Genomic DNA, 17378 nt, shown 5'->3' on the forward strand with positions numbered 1-17378 from the left:
TAACGTTGGCAGAAACCCACCAATTTCTACTGGCTCAGCTGACAGTTTAATGTGTATGAGGGCCCCAGACAGATGATTATTGGGGGAGTTAAAGTTCCCGCATGTCCGATGTCTAATTCTTTTGTTCTCCCAGAGATAAGCTGCCGCCTGACATGTCTGGGAACAGACCTTTTATAAAGAACAGAGTTGTGCTTGGCCGAGATAACTTCTGGCTGAACCACTGAAGGTGTATGGGGGCTTTAGATTGGGCAGTCTAAATTATGCACCAGATTATTCATCCAGCATGAGCCACTGTGATAAATTTGACGCATTTTAAGACTAAGGTTAGTTAATTGAAGTGTGTATTTGGCAGAAATATTAGCCTCAGTTATACACTGAACTACCAGAGGACTCCCAAGCTGAAGTAGATACGTGATTTGCCAAATACACCTGAGCTTTGCCGTAATATTCATCTTCATGAATACTTTTATTTTGAATAGTACTAAGTTAAAGGGTGCAATTACTTTTTCAACTGAAACTTTTTCTAGTTTGTTCAAGTTACAGAAAATATGAATCACGTGGAAGAAGAAAGGTGGCGAATCAAAGAAAAAGCTTTAGTCACGCTGTATACAATCATTTATATATTTGAAGAACAACATTGAATGTCATTATACACTGGAATATATAAGTCAGGATAAATACATGAAATGTTTCCTTTTAATCCTTCTAGAGATCGATAAATTATATGCAGAATAGATCACACATGTAAGTCAGTGAATTTAACATTATGCAAGTCACGCAGCCGCACAGAGATCATCTCACCAGTCCTGACAACATGATTAACTTTGATTATGGTCTCATACATTGACTGGTAGAACAAGTGTACTGCTATCGGCAAGCTCACTCCTAAAGTATTGATATAGAAACAGATATTTATTGGCAGCTGATATTGGTGGGATCTGATGCCTGTAGTGGACCAAAGCTATCATTCAGGCTGGGGCTACAAAGCGGCGCTTGTTGTCTGGGAGCAAATCTTGCATTGGGTGCAATAAAAAAACCCTTTATTATAATATGCAAATGAAGGCACTCTGCACCCCTGGCGTTGGTAAACATCTCAATGCACCATTACAACCTTAGTTATGTGATCACTGTCCCTGTGCAGTAGAGAGAACATAATTCACTCTCTCCTCGCTGCTGACATCGAGCGTCTCCTTTGCCATCACTTCAGTGCAGCACAGAGCACATAATTCGCTCTCTCCTCACTGCTGACATCGAAAGTCTTCTTTGCCATCACTTCAGTGCAGGAGAGTTTGAAGTGTAAATTTGGGGTGACTGACTCCCTTTAACAATGATAAGGAACTAAAAGCATAATGTTTCAGTACCTATTGATAAAAATGTAATCTCAAAGCAAAAATTCTATAAAATCATGAAACCTGATAGAGATCCCCAGCTCTCCTCAACTCTACTGCAGAAGAAGCCTGTGCTAGCCATAACAGAGAAACCACCAATGAAAAACACCTCTAGGTAGCAAGCCTCAATGCACAACAGAAATTGGTAATGCATTTACCAGAAACGTGCAGAGCAAATATATAAGAAAAAATAATTGTTTTTATTAGCGCACAGATAAAGCCATCATTGAATAAAAGTATCATCAAACAGCACAAAAAAAGGTTAAAACCTCACAAAAGACCAAATAAGATGGGACAACCTGGATAACCATACATATGTCCTGCAGTACAGTGTGCAAGCACAAGGCAGCGGCAAAATGGCTGATAAATGTAGATAGCGCAAATGTGACATCACAGAGAATTATATCATGTCAAAAAACAGAGAGGTGACTGGGAGAATGTAAGGCTAATAATATCCAATTAAAGGGGTTGTCCAGGTCTTTTATATTCATGGTGTATCCTTAGGAAGGTTCATCAATATCTGATCAGTGTGGGTACCACAACCGGCACCCCTGTTGATCAGATGTCTGGTTCCCGTGGCGGTCGATATGCTCAATTGAGGAGCTGCACAGCATAGCTCCATCAACTGCAAAGTGGCCGCGGTTAGGTACTGGACATCCGCCCCCTACTCGAATTTATAGGGGTTATATTTGTGCAGTATCAGACCGCGGCCACTATGCAGTTGATGGGGCTGTGTAGTTCAGTTCCGCAACTGAGCACATCTGGCCGCCGTTGGCACTGGGAACAGATGATCCACAGGGTGCCGAGAGTCACACCCCCACAAGAATTGGTCATAAACACAAAAGTCCCAGACAACCCCTTTAATGAATAAATCCCCACAAACAATAGCCCTCTAAAAAGACACCTCAGAACTGGCTAAACACAATAGAACAAAATAAAGGTGTGGTAATTCATACTGGACCACACACCAACAAAAAACACCAACTGTAGATGAAGGATGCAGGCTCTAGACACTCACTGCATGTTTCACTTAAAATTCCTCAGAGAAATATGCTTAAATCTCCACTTATCATCCACCACTTCCTCTTTCCCATGACTCCTGAACTTGTCATCCACTCTCAAAAGATATCTCAAATTCCTCTTGCTCAAGAAAAGATGAAACTGCCAGACTTATTATACTCTATGGAGAGAGGAGAAGTGAGGAAAAAGGCAAATAGATGGTGCTGAGCTTTCTAACAAGCCTTTTATCTCACCCTAGAACTGGATTCACATCTACACAGCTTAGTACTGTTGTATATTGTCATCCATGCTGCTTCTCTATGTGTGCTCACTAAGGAATGAAGAGCAGGAATTCATCTGTGTGTGTACTGTGTATGGGAGACATCAAAGCAGAAACCCTCCTCCCACCAGCTCAGAGTCAATTGAAAATTAAGAGATAGCAATTGCAGAGATGGAAACTGGGTAAGATGTAGGATAGAAGTCATATATTGGCCAGAAATAACTCATTCACACACAAGAGCCTATTCTGAAAATGTACTAATAAGTGTTGTCACTATTTACCTCATTCTACAAACTACAGAATTTTACAGCATTCAAGCTGTAGAAGCCAAATGGTTCAAAATGTTTAAAACCCAATTGCGAAACTTGCTACAAATACATGTATTTAAGTAAAAAATAATGCCCCTCCACCCCATGGGTGTTTATATCCTTTAAATTTCGGTGCAAAAAATTCTAATCCAGAAGAAAGAAATCGGACTGTCCAGTGAAACTCTAGATAACTAACCTCTAAATCAATGTGGTTTTAGATGGATGGGTAATTTGCCTAATAAGTCCCTTTCAAGGACATATATATATGTAATACATCATGACTTTCAGCACTTGCCACAGAGAGAATATCAGCGACAGAACTTAGACCTAGGATTTATATCAAAGCCCAAAATCTTTATATAAACCAGGAGTTCTTGAGCCGGGCTCAGTGGGAGAAGGATGACAAGTCATTATCGACCCTTTAATGAGCCTGGAAATATGACTTCGGATAAAAGCCAAATCAGAATCTCAATTTGTAGACACGGTGTTTCGGGGTTTTGCCCCTCATCAGTGCAAAGCAAGAGATCTGATTTGGCTGAGTGAGAGGCTAAGGCTGGGATCTAAGGGGTGAGCTTTCTCCTTGTGGAGAGTGGTATGCCAGGTCTGAAATAGCATGCTCCTCTGGGAAATTTAATATGGAAATTGTCTCTTCAGAGAGGAAGAGGACTTGAACTCTAGTGCCACCTATTGGAAGATTAGTGGAAAACGTGGACCAAGTTGCAGAATAAAGGTATTTGCTATTAATACACTGGGGCGAGATTTACTAAGCTATATGCACCAGAAATCCGTCTTAATTAGCCCCCCAAAAAATGTCGTACATGTTTAGTGACAATGCGTGCATTTAAAGGTTGCATGTTACTGGAAATGTGACACCGTGTGCCAAAATGTGAGCACAAACTATTGCAACAAAGGCAACTAATAGATGGTATAGACTTAGACTAGACGGTGTAAGATGCACCAGACCGCATGATCCCCTCTGATAAATGCTGCACACTTTTAAAACTTTTTAGTTTAAGTTTCTACATGGCTCTAGTTTTAAATGACTATTAGTAAATCAGCCTCATTATGTTTAGGTGACTGGATAAAAGGCATAATTTATACTGTGGATAAACACTTTTACATCATCATGACTGTGAGTTTTGTGGAAAAGCACTTGAAAACCTTATTAAAGCAAAGAAAAAGCAAAATATGATCATGACAGAAATAAAAATTCAGAAACGGAGTGAAGATCCGAAGTTGTAGATATTGGATCCAAGCCCAATAACTGGCGTGTTGCGTGATCCCAGTCTTTCCCCAAACCAAGCCGCATACAGATTCCAGGATACTGGCGGTCCGATTTTATCGCCCATTCAATTGCTTTCTCAATGCTCGGATACAGCGAACTGTTCAAAGAAACAAACCCAGGAAAGTCAGAAATTCAACACAAGCAATCACCATTTATTGAACAATAACTATCTTTGACATAACAGCAAATAAACTATTACAACATTTTTTGCTTCTTTACATTGAAACATTTAGCATAAAGGCTCTGCTAATTTTTGACTTTTGTCAAATACATCTGATCGAAAACTCCAAAATATGACACTGTAAAGGCATAAAGATATGTTGCCCAAAGATTGAAAAAAAAGACAAAAAAAAAAACGTATTCCTGTGTGCCAAGGTATAAGAAAGCGCAGAAGAGGACACTTTCCTACAGCGTAAAAAAAAAAGTATATACCTAACAAAAGCATACATTATTGGAATTAATTAGGTACATGAGTTGTGTTTTCCCCACACAGTTAACCAAAATAGATATTAACATCTTTTTTTTTGCACTGTTTGGTTTACATCCCATTATATAGTTGCACATTAAATATTATGTTATTGAATAGATATAGATCAAACTGAAGTTTTTACTCAATTTTCCTATTCTGTATTAATAATTTTGTGGAATGCACGTGACATATATTCACAATGCAAAACCTGTGATTATTATCAATACGTAATGTATGGGAGATTGGTAAAAAATATGAAATTAAGTCATAGAAAGTATTTGTTCTGTTATTACCCCAACCTAGACTGTTTGTGATCTTGACATGTTACAACCTTTTTTTTAGCTTAGTCTACTTATCTTTGTATTTAATATATTATTTTTTATCTTATTTTTTCTTTTTTTAGTAGAACTTTTTATGTTGAACACTTTTTTAAATGTATGACTTGTTGCTATTTATTTCTTAATCTGTCAATGTGGACAACCCTGAATCCTAAATTCAGAGAGGCCCAGCTTTCGGCAGTCAATTCAATGTTATCAGAGTATACCTCTATTATAAGGCTGGAGAGCAAATAACCCAGGATAACACCAGTGACTGCTCAGTTCCTACCTCTTCTAACCCTAACCCTACACAGTAACCTCTACACAGCTCAGGAAAAAATTAAAAAAAAATTATCATGAATGATCAGTCCTGGCGGACAAAGAAGCAGCGTTCTCTGATAAGATATATTACAAAGTTTCCTTTTTTCTTATGCACTATTAATTTATGAAATAAAAATTAAAACAACAATTACTCTTTAAATAAAATCATACATTTTCTATATCATTAATGATGTATAATTTATTTATTACATGCGTAGATTGTGGCATATTCTCTTTCATAGAAATGTTACTTTAAATATATATTCTGTTCTATTAAAGGGAAGCGGACAGAAGGTTTTTGCTATATAAGCTAAGAGTAACATAGTAACTTAGTCTTCCTTCAACCTTAAAACCTAAGTCCATCTAGTTCAACCCATAGCCTAACATGTTGATCCAGAGGAAGGCAAAAAACCCCATGTGGCAAACACTAAGCTCCACATTGGGGAAAAAAATTCCTTCCCGACTCCATACGACAATCAGACTAGTTCCCTGGATCAACGCCCTATCAAGGACTCTAGTATATATAACCTGTAATATTATACTTTTCAAGAAAGGCATCCATGCCCTTCTTAAATTTTAGTAGTGAATCACTCATTACAACATCATGCGGCAGAGAGTTCCATAGTCTCACTGCTCTTACAGTAAAGAATCTGCGTCTGTGATTATGATTAAACCTTCTTTCCTCCAGACGTAGAAGATGCCCCCTTGTCCCCGTCTCTGGCCTCAGAGTAAAAAGATCAGTAGAAAGGTCTTTGTACTGTCCCCTCATATACTTGTACATAGTAATAAGATCACCCCTAAGCCTTCGTTTTCCACAGTAAATAACCCCAAGTGTAATAACCTGTCTTGGTATTGCAGACCCCCCAGTCCTCTAATAACCTTGGTCGCTCTTCTCTGCACCCTCTCTAGTTCAGCTATGTCTTTCTTATTCACCGGAGACCAGAACTGTACACAGTATTCTAAGTGTGGTCGCACTAATGACTTGTATAGAGGTAAAATTATCTTCTCCTCATGAGCATCTATGCCTCTTTTAATGCATCCCATTATTTTATTTGCCTTTGCAGCAGCTGCCTGACACTGGCCACCAAACGTGAGCTTGTCGTCCACCAATACACCCAGGTCTTTTTCAGTTACAGTTTTGCCCAGTGTTTTACAATTAAGCATATAATTATACATTTTATTTCCTCTGCCCAAGTGCATTACCTTACATTTATCCCCATTAAAGCTCATTTGACATTTATCAGCCCAAGCTTCTAGTTTACATAGATCCTCCTGTAATATAAAATTGTCCTCCTCTGTATTGATTACCCTGCAGAGTTTAGTGTCATCTGCAAATATTGAAATATTACTCTGTATGCCCCCTACAAAAAACCAAGCAATGTGAACTGAGGTCTAAGATGGTAGACATGCAAGAAATAGGAGCATGTTCACACTAGCAAAAAGAAGCAAAACCTACAAAAGACAAAAATATATCTCATACCCTACCATCATTATATATAAATGTAAAGCAAAGTTGCATAATAAATATAGGGTACTTAGTGAACTATTTTTGATCAAAAAAAGTATACAAGCCGTCCCACCAGCGGCAAGGTGACCCTAAATTGGGACGGTACCTATACTGCCTATATTAAAAACCTTACTGTATATCAAAGTTGAAGTAATGCATATAAAAGGGTAGACAAATAGGACCGGGTCCCAACTCCAGACCACCCAGGCCCGTGGTAAGCTACATATATACTAATCAGCTCAACAAAGGGGATGCCACACCCTTAAATTGCACAGAATGCAAAAAAGACAAAAAACCAAGCAATGTGAACTGAGGTCTAAGATGGTAGACATGCAAGAAATAGGAGCATGTTCACACTAGCAAAAAGAAGCAAAACCTACAAAAGACAAAAATATATCTCATACCCTACCATCATTATATATAAATGTAAAGCAAAGTTGCATAATAAATATAGGGTACTTAGTGAACTATTTTTGATCAAAAAAAGTATACAAGCCGTCCCACCAGCGGCAAGGTGACCCTAAATTGGGACGGTACCTATACTGCCTATATTAAAAACCTTACTGTATATCAAAGTTGAAGTAATGCATATAAAAGGGTAGACAAATAGGACCGGGTCCCAACTCCAGACCACCCAGGCCCGTGGTAAGCTACATATATACTAATCAGCTCAACAAAGGGGATGCCACACCCTTAAATTGCACAGAATGCAATTTAAGGTCATTAATAAATATGTTAAAAAGAAGCGGGCCCAATACTGACCCCTGTGGTACCCCACTGTTAACTGAGACCCAGTCTGAGTGTGTTCCATTAATAACCACCCTTTGTTTCCTATCACTAAGCCAGTTCTTAACCCACATACATACAGGCTCGGACTGGCCTGGCGGGGGGCCGGGAAACTTCCCGGTGGGCCCCGGGCCCCCTGCAGAGAAGACAGAGGAGTATTAAAAAAAAAAAAAAAAAAAAAAAAGTGGTCGCAGGCCTTTTAAGGGCACACGCACGCACTTTTACTGCCGCAATGCCAAGGATAGTATCGGGAGGGGCCTGGGAGCAGGAGAGCAGGGGCAGCACTGCAGCGTCACACTTAGCAGACAGGGCCGCACGTCTGCTAAAAGTGACGTCACAGCGCGCCCTGCACTGCAGTCTCCCACCTTAGGAGCGCATCTGTACACTATATGGGCCGGACTGGAGACAAGCCAAGGTACTGTAATATTTGTGTGTGTTGGTATGATTTTTTGTGTATATGCTGCTTGCATGTGTGTGTACAGTTATATGAAAAAGTTTGGGCACCCCTATTAATCTTAAGCTTAATGTTTTATAAAAATTGGTGTTTTTGCAACAGCTATTTCAGTTTGATATATGTAATAACTGTTGGACACAGTAATGTTTCTGCCTTGAAATGAGGTTTATTGTACTAACAGAAAATGTGCAATCTGCATTCAAACAAAATTTGACAGGTGCATAAGTATGGGCACCCTTATCATTTTCTTGTTTTAAATACTCCTACCTACTTTTTACTGACTTACTAAAGCACTTTTTTGGTTTTGTAACCTCATTGAGCTTTGAACTTCATAGCCAGGTGTATGCAATCATGAGAAAAGCTACTTAAAGTGGCCACTTGCAAGTTGTTCTCCTGTTTGAATCTCCTCTGAAGAGTAGCATCATGGGCTCCTCAAAACAACTGTCAAATGATCTGAAAACAAAGATTATTCAACATAGTTGTTCAGGGGAAGGATACAAAAAGCTGTCTCAGAGATTTAACCTGTCAGTTTCCACTGTGAGGAACATAGTAAGGAAATGGAAGAACACAGGGACAGTTCTTGTTAAATCCAGAAGTGGCAGGCCAAGAAAAACATCAGAAAGGCAGAGAAGAAGAATGGTGAGATCAGTCAAGGACAATCCTTAGACCACCTCCAGAGAGCTGCAGCATCAACTTGCTGCAGATGGTGTCACTGTGCATCGGTCAACTATACAACGCACTTTGCACAAGGAGAAGCTGTATGGGAGAGTGATGCGAAAGAAGCCGTTTCTGCAAGCACGCCACAAACAGAGTCGGCTGAGGTATGCAAAAGCACATTTGGAGAAGCCAATTTCTTTTTGGAAGAAGGTCCTGTGGACTGATGACACCAAGATTGAATTGTTTGGTCATACAAAAAGGCGTTATGCAAGGCGGCAAAAAAACACAGCATTCCAAGAAAAACACTTGCTACCCACAGAAAAATTTGGTGGAGGTTCCATCATGCTTTGGGGCTGTGTGGCCAATGCCGGCACCGGGAATCTTGTTAAAGTTGAGGGACGCATGGATTCCACTCGGTATCAGCAGATTCTTGACAATAATGTTCAAGAATCAGTGACAAAGTTGAAGTTACGCAGGGGATGGATCTTTCAGCAAGACAATGATCCAAAACACCGCTCCAAATCTACTCAGGCATTCATGCAGAGGAACAATTACAATGTTCTGGAATGGCCATCCAAGTTTCCAGACCTGAATATCATTGAACATCTGTGGGATCATTTGAAGAGGGCTGTCCATGCTCGGCGACCATCAAACTTAACTGAACTGGAATTGTTTTGTAAAGAGGAATGGTCAAAAATACCTTCATCCAGGAACTCATTAAAAGCTACAGGAAGCGACTAGAGGCTGTTATTTTTGCAAAAGGAGGATCTACTAAATATTAATGTCACTTTTCTGGTGAGGTGCCCATACTTATGCACCTGTCAAATTTTGTTTGAATGCAGATTGCACATTTTATGTTAGTACAATAAACCTCATTTCAAGACAGAAACATTACTGTGTCCAGCAGTTATTACATATATCAAACTGAAATAGCTGTTGCAAAAACACCAATTTTTATAAAACATTAAGCTTAAGATTAATAGGGGTGCCCAAACTTTTTCATATAACTGTATATGCCTGTGTGTGTGTGTGTGTGTGTGTATATATGCCTGTGCTTGTGCACAGTGTGTGTGTACAGTGTGTGTGTATATGCCTGTGTGTGTGTACAATGTGTGTGTGTGTATATGCCTGTGTGTGTGTGTACATTGTGTGTGTGTATATGCCTGTGTGTGTACATTGTGTGTGTATATGCCTGTGTGTGTGTACATTGTGTGTGTATATGCCTGTGTGTGTACAGTGTGTGTATGGCTGTGTGTGTATATGCCTGTGTGTGTGTGTACAGTGTGTGTGTGTATATGCCTGTGTGTGTATAAGCCTGTGTGTGTGTGTGTATATGCCTGCATGTGTTTGTGTGTATGTATTTAAGTGCCTGCATGTCTATGTGTGTATATGTGTCTTCACACGTGTGTGCGTACTTCCCTGCGTGTCTGCATTTTTGTGTGTGATTGTCTGAGTGTGTCTGTGCATGACTGCGTGTGCATTTCTGTGTGTGCTTGCCTGTATGTGTACGTGTCCCCATTTCTGTGAGTGTGTATCTGCGTGTGTATATTAGGTCTCTTTCACATGTCCTGATATTTACGGGACTGGAGATATCCGTGTCCACCTGTGTGTCATCCATGTGACACATACTGGTACTTGGGAATCAGTGTACAGTTAGCGCTGTTCCCAAGAGCTGGGTGCTGCCCTCATCATAGATCCCTGCCGATGCTGCAATCAGCAGCAGCAGGGTGAATGATGAGAGTAATAGTCGACTCCCGCCGTGTCAAACTGTAAAAATAGGAATAAAATTTAAAAATCCTTATACTCACCTCTCCTAAATTTCACCCGCTGTAATCCGTGTGAGCGCTCACGCCGAGGAGAATGACTCCTGCAGCGAGCGGGCCCGTAGCTGCGCTCAGTGATTGACAGGGCACCCCTTGTTGAGCGCAGCTCCGGGGCCCACTCGCTGCAGGAGTCATTCTCCTCGGTGTGAGCGCTTGCACTTATTACAGCAGGTGACACTTAGGAGAGGTGAGTATAAGGATTTTTTTATTTTATTCCTATTTTTACAGTTGGACACGGCGGGAGTAGACAACTACTCTCATCATTGACCCTGCTGCTGCTGATCGCAGCGCCGGCAGGGATCTATGATGAGGGCAGCGTTCAGCACCCGGTGCTTGGAAAGAGCGCTAACCGTCATCAGTGTGCGGGACGTTTTGCGGGAGGTGCAGCAGGTAAAAAACAGACATATCAGAGTGTTTTGCCCACGGACACCACATGGTCTGTGGAAAGTGGAAACACACTGACATGTGCACATTCATTTGAATGGGTCTGTGTGTACCAATGTCTCTGGTGCGTGTGGAAACTGTCAGCGCACGTACTGATGTGTGAAAGAGCCCTTAGCATGTGTCTGTGTGCGCTTGCTTTCGTGTGTGTAAGCGCGCTTCTGCATGTCTGTGTGCTCTTCTGAAGAGTTATTATATTTGGGGAGAGATGGGAGAGAAATTTTAGGAGACAGAATGGGGAGATGTGTGAAGAAACAGTATGGTGAACTAGAGGAGGGGTGGGAATGGGTGCGGTAACAGAATGGGGAAGGGGGATGTATGAGGAAACAGTATGGAGAGTGGGGGAATAGTGTGAGGAGACAGTATGGAGGGAGAAAAGTGTGAGGTGACACAGCACAGAGACTAGGTATAGATAGTGTGGGGGAAGGTATAGAGATGCGGCAGTATGGGGGAAACAGTGTGAAGGCACAGAAATGAGGGAACAGTATGCTGAGGAGGGGGGAGTGTGATGAAGGGGCACAGTATAGAGACTAGGCAGTATAGGGGGGACACAGTGTGAGAGGACAATGTGAAGAGGGGGCCCAGTATGGTAAGAAGAGGACAGTGTGGAGAGGGGGCCCAGTATGGTAAAGAGAGGACAGTGTGTAGAACATGTACCATAAGAGGGGTAGAGTGTATGTCATGTTTTGTGCAGGGAGCATTGTAAGAGTTAGGTTTATTCAGGGGCTCAGTGTAGATATTATTATTCAGGAGCATTATAATGACACTGCCATCTTTAAGGGCATCGTGTCGGGATGTGCTGCAGAAGACCGGAGAAGATGGAAGTCTGCAGAGACGAGCTGTGGATGAGAAAAGTCATCATGGAGACTGGACAAGAGGAAGAACAGAAAGAGAACGACTCTAATCAGAGAAGACGTCTCAGGTAAGATACCTGGATGTAAATGTTCATTTGTGATCCTGCCTGTGTCTCATCAGTACTGTGGTTCCTGTATGGTCCGCAGTCTGATGATGACTGATAACAACTCCCAGTATCTCTATTGTTAATTGCATACTGGGAGTTGTAGGTTTATGTGATACAAAGATATATGGGGCTGACCTTACAAATGATGGTGGTTCAGATGATGTATTCATGTACTGATGTGTTTGTGCGCGTCTGCGTATCTGGAATAATATGTATTTTTGTAAGATGCGTGTATGTAACTGTACATTGTGGTGTGTAATAACATTCATATGCTTGGGGCACCTTTACTAAATCTATTAGGTCTCTTTCACATGTGTTAGGGAATTCCATTTGTCTTTCCACATTTGGGAATAGACAAGTGAAATTTGCTAACCTTGTCATAATTGTCACCATTGGGATGTCCTTGTATGGAGCAGGTCCAGGAGCTGAGCCTGCTCCATACCGGGCAGATGTCGGCTGTGTTACATAGCTGGCGTCTGCCTGTAACAGCAGTGATCAGAGCTCGCCTTGATTGCTGCTGTTTGAGTATTTAAGCGCCCTTGTCAATCACTGACAGCGGCATTTAGATAGCACGATGGCCGGTGCATGCAGTCACCTGCATGTGTTGCATCTGTCTATCGCCACAAAACATGCTACCGCAGGGACTCGAGCATACTAGCAGAGCACTACAAGATACTCAGACAATACCCGAGCATGCTGGGATCACACCTTATCAGACCACTCTCGCTCAGCACTAGTTGCCAGGTGCTGCTGCCATGTTAGTCATTCAATGAAGCTCAGCCTGAGGTTGGGCTCCATGGAAGATGTCACAATTAAGGTGCCGGACGTTATTTCAGCATCCTCACTTTGTAGTTCGCGGTGACTGTAATGTCTCCCTCCTTGCACCGACCCAATAACAGGAAGCGAGTGGCAGCAGGGAGAATAAAATGTAATTTTCTCCGTGTAGCCAATGCATTTCCATTAAGCCGTCTAACCAGGCTTTAAACCCTATTTACCTGCAGATTACCCCTATATCTTCAGATAAATAGCGTTTTTCAAGGTGACAAGTTACCATTAAAGAGACTCTGGCAGTACGGAATGACTGTTCGAACAAAATCCTGCTGCTTGGTGCTCCACAGCGCGGCCAATTATGTAATTATAGTGCATTATAGAAAAGCATAACAAGTAATAAAACCGTTTATGGTGGGCTGTAGTGTGGGCCCCTAGAGTCAGTTCCCCTGGTGGGCCCTAGGCACCCCAGTCCGACCCTGCATACATATATTTTCCCCTATGCCCATTGTTCTCATTTTATGTATCAACCTTTTGTGTGGAACCGTATCAAAAGCTTTTGAAAAGTCCATATACACAACATCCACTGCATTTCCTTGGTCCAGTCCAGAACTTGCCTCCTCATAAAAACTGATCAGATTAGTCTGACAGGAACTGTCCCTCGTAAACCCATGTTGATATTGGGTCATGAGGTTATTCTTCTTCCGATACTCTAGTATAGCATCTCTTAGGAAACCCTCCAGGATTTTACACACAGTAGAGGTTAAGCTTACCGGCCTATAATTTCCAAGTTCAGTTTTTGTCCCCTTTTTGAATATTGGCACCACATTTGCTATACGCCAGTCCTGTGGTACAGACCCTGTTATTATGGAATCTTTAAAGATTAAAAATAATGGTCTATCTATGACATTACTTAATTCCTGCAGTACTCGCGGGTGTATCCCATCCGGGCCCGGGGATTTGTCAACTTTAGTGATTTTTAGACGCCGTCGTACTTCCTGCTGGGTTAAGCAAGTGACATTTAATGGAGAATTTTTGTCATCACTAATCATGTTTTCTGTCATGCGATTTTCTTGTGTAAATACGGTTGAAAAAAAATCATTTAGCATATTGGCTTTTTCCTCATCCTCATCCACCATTTCACCCAGACTATTTTTAAGGAGGCCAACACTATCATTTTTTAGTTTCTTACTATTTATGTAGTTAAAGAATATTTTGGGATTATTTTTACTTTCTCTGGCAATGATTCTCCAAGCCTCAATCTTTGCTGCCTTGATTTGGTTTTTACAGAATTTATTTAATTTTCTGTATTTATTTAATGCCTCATCACTACCTACTTGCTTTAGTTCTCTAAATGCTTTCTTTGTCACTTATTGCGCCCCTTACAGCTCTATTTAGCCATAGTGGTTTCGTCTTATTTCTAGCATGTTTATTCCCATAGGGTATATATTGTGGACAGGTCCTATTCAGGATGCTAATAAATGTCTCCCATTTGCTTTCAGTAGTTTTATGTCTCAGGATATCGTCCCAGTTTATTGTACTAAGATAATCTCTCAACCGTTGGAAATTTGCCTTCCTGAAGTTTAGTGTCCTCGTAACCCCTCTAATACACAACTTATTAAAGGATACATGAAAACTTATTATTTTGTGATCACTATTACCCAAGTGACCCCCAACTCGTATATTTGATACGCGGTCTGGCCTGTTGGTTAATATTAGGTCTAGCAGTGTCCCCCTTCTTGTTGGGTCCATGCTAGAGTAGCATGATGTAGGGCAAGAAAGCCTTATTCCAGAGATGTGTCACTTACTGGGCTGCTTGATGTAGTTTTGATATAATCCTTGTTTTACTTGATGTAGATATAGCAGAGCTAAGACTTCTGGGCTGTGTATAACCCCGCCCACACCACTGATTGGCAGCTTCCTGTGTACACTGTCCGCAAGCTGCCAATCAGTGGTGGGGGTGGGGTTACACTGATTAACCAGACTGCCATGCACGTGAGCTGTAGTCACACAGTGATAATCTCCTGCTGATAAAACACTGATTGTATTGAAATTATACCTTCTTGGGATGGACGGGTCCAACTTCATCAAAGTTTTAAATTTGATTTCGCTCAGAATATTGTGGGCACGGATTATCTGCAGCACCAAGAGTGTAGCAATCAGTTTTTGAATTGAATCTATTCCTCTGGTACCTGTAAAACACAAATATATAAAAATTGATCAGCTCACAACTTGTAACATCTGTACGAGACAAAACTTGGAACCCCCACGTGATCCGGCGGGCTCATGTATTGGAACTCAAATCTGGAATTGCTGGCAATCCAACTGTGACTCCGTCAGTCGCATATACCTGGAGTTGACCTTAATCATACATCCTAATGCTTCCCTAGTGGCTCACAGTGATTTACACGTCATATACTTTATTTCAACCCATAATATCATGGAATTCATCAGTAGTTATTATATAGTTTAATCTAATACATATTATAATATATAGTTAATATATAGTAATTCTAGTAACAAATTCTAAATCACCAATTCTTATATTTATTAAAGGGGAGGTTGTTCCTTTTCAGAAAATGTTCTTACCTAGGCTGCAATAGCTATAAAAAAAATAAACCAAGTATTGCTTATTCTCCCCAGATCCAGTGCCAGATCTCTGCTGCCGCCTGATCTCTGCCTTTTGTCTGCAGTTCTGACATCATGTCGACACCACTGCAGCCAATCCATGCGCTCAGAGACTTTGCCTGTGTAGACTGTAAGAGCCACTAAGTTCACTAATTTGTTGACATCACTGCATCCAATCAGTGAGTTCAGCTGCTCATGCCATCTACACGGGCAAAGCCACTGAGCTTACTGATTGTCTGCATCTTGTCTACATCACTGAGTCAAACACAATGACAATTCCTATAGATCATATTTTCACTTCTTATACTCAGAATACCAGAGTGACAACATTATTATAACCCATCAATCTTGGTTTCCCCCAATGTTCTGATTTTTTTTTAAACAGCTGATACAAAAAGTTGTCCAAACCTGTTGGTTTTGACTGAATAGCCAACCATCTGATGTGTATAGAGGTATCTCCGGGAAAGAAGGATCAGGCATGTTGGATTTAGACATGCCCAACCAATCGTTCTTACATGAAAGGTTTCTGACAGTGGCTTATTCCCCTCTTCCTACTGAGAACACTTGAACATTAGGCTGAACCAAGCAACCATGTGCAATAAGGGGCTTGTAGAAATGGCTGTTTGCCAAACAAGCAATAGCTATTAAAGGATGTAGAATTTTAAGTGAAACATTCACAAGGTTTTTGATTAACCCCATCTGAAAGCAACATAAAGAAAGACTAGCGACCCTAATTCCATCAGTGAACCACTTACTGAGCTTTGTACTGATGTTTTGAAAAACACGGTTTTGTTTGTTGCAGTAATGAGAAGTCAACGGTGTGTAAGGTTTGACAGATAGTCATACGGGATCCGGCTGTAGATGGTCGCTGTTTTTGACCTTGCAAACGTTTTCCTGATCCTTTGATTGCCCCTCTCTCTTTAGGACCCAACGGTGATCTTCACATTGCTTGGGGATTATACATTTTTGACCCAGACTTTCTGCTGCTAATTACCACACCCTTGCTGGATCCTTAAATGCACTCAAGTTTCTCTAGTGAATTGCTGTGATAGTTTCCTCTTCTATTCTGGCCTGGAATTCTAGTAGTCGACTAAAATTTCCTTGGAGTTCCTTTGTGGATTGTAGCCATGTTCTCTCCGGTGTCATCTTAAAGCTAAGTGTATTCCCTTGTTTGTTTCCCTGGTTTGTACTTTAGTTGCATGGGGGCTGACTAGTGCTCACCCCTCCCCCTCCCTACCTAGGGCCTAGCTCTAGGGTTAAGGAATCCTGCTCAGTGATAGGTATGGACCCTATTTAGGGTTTATAGGGGAGTCAGGGTGTCGTTAGATCTGCTTAGGGGTCTCCACTCCCCCTTTCCCTATTTGTAGGGCTCTCTCCCCTGTTCCCATCGTTATACACTGGGTTCTCCCCATACCTAGCGAGCTGGATATTCATAGATCCAGTTCTCCCTATCCCACACTATTGATTCACATATTTCTGCCTATGCACAGTGTAGGCAGAAATCAATCACTGGTGTGGGCATAGTTAGACAGAGCTCATTATTGAGAGGACTAGCAGAGCTGCAGCAGATAAAACAATGATTTTATCAAAATTACAGCAAGAAGCCCAGTATATAAAACAGCGCTGAAATCAGGGTCTCTGTCCCTATTTTATCAGATTAAGAAGCATGAACCTGATGGCACCAATTCATCATACAAGATATACATAGAGGCGGGCTACATCCTAAATCTAACTTACCCAGAGATTTGATGCCTTTCTTAACCAGAAAATCTGCGGTAAAGTAACAGACATTGATGTTTAACAATGTGCCAAGTTCTTGGTTGAGCGGCCAGAAACCCTCCTGGAATATAGAAACAGAACCAGTGAGTTTGCTTCTTAAGATGATTTTTCATTTTCACCTTCATGGAGGCTGCAATTACCTGACTCTGAAGAGAAGACAGAGATGACCAAGAAGGAGGCGCCGGCTGTATTCTCTACAAAATACCA

The 17378-nt window shown here is 41.2% G+C and overlaps 1 protein-coding gene across 11 annotated transcripts in view; it reads right to left on the reverse strand.

Moving 5' to 3' along the window:
* Positions 1-607: 607 nt before the first annotated feature.
* Positions 608-17378, reverse strand: part of PARP4 (poly(ADP-ribose) polymerase family member 4) — a 275659-nt gene continuing 258888 nt past the window's right edge. For all 11 annotated transcript variants that reach the window (XM_073662418.1, XM_073662419.1, XM_073662416.1 and 8 more), the window contains 4 exons: positions 17312-17365; positions 17130-17232; positions 14824-14956; positions 608-4357 (listed from right to left, as the gene is read on the reverse strand). In XM_073662418.1, the coding sequence (XP_073518519.1) occupies positions 4168-4357; positions 14824-14956; positions 17130-17232; positions 17312-17365 (480 nt within the window). In that variant the 3' untranslated portion in view covers positions 608-4167. The remainder of the gene's footprint in view (positions 4358-14823; positions 14957-17129; positions 17233-17311; positions 17366-17378) is intronic.

Source organism: Phyllobates terribilis, unplaced genomic scaffold (genome assembly GCF_046119375.1).
Source record: "Phyllobates terribilis strain yellow unplaced genomic scaffold, ASM4611937v1 Scaffold_2__4_contigs__length_985480577, whole genome shotgun sequence".
NCBI lineage: Eukaryota > Metazoa > Chordata > Amphibia > Anura > Dendrobatidae > Phyllobates > Phyllobates terribilis.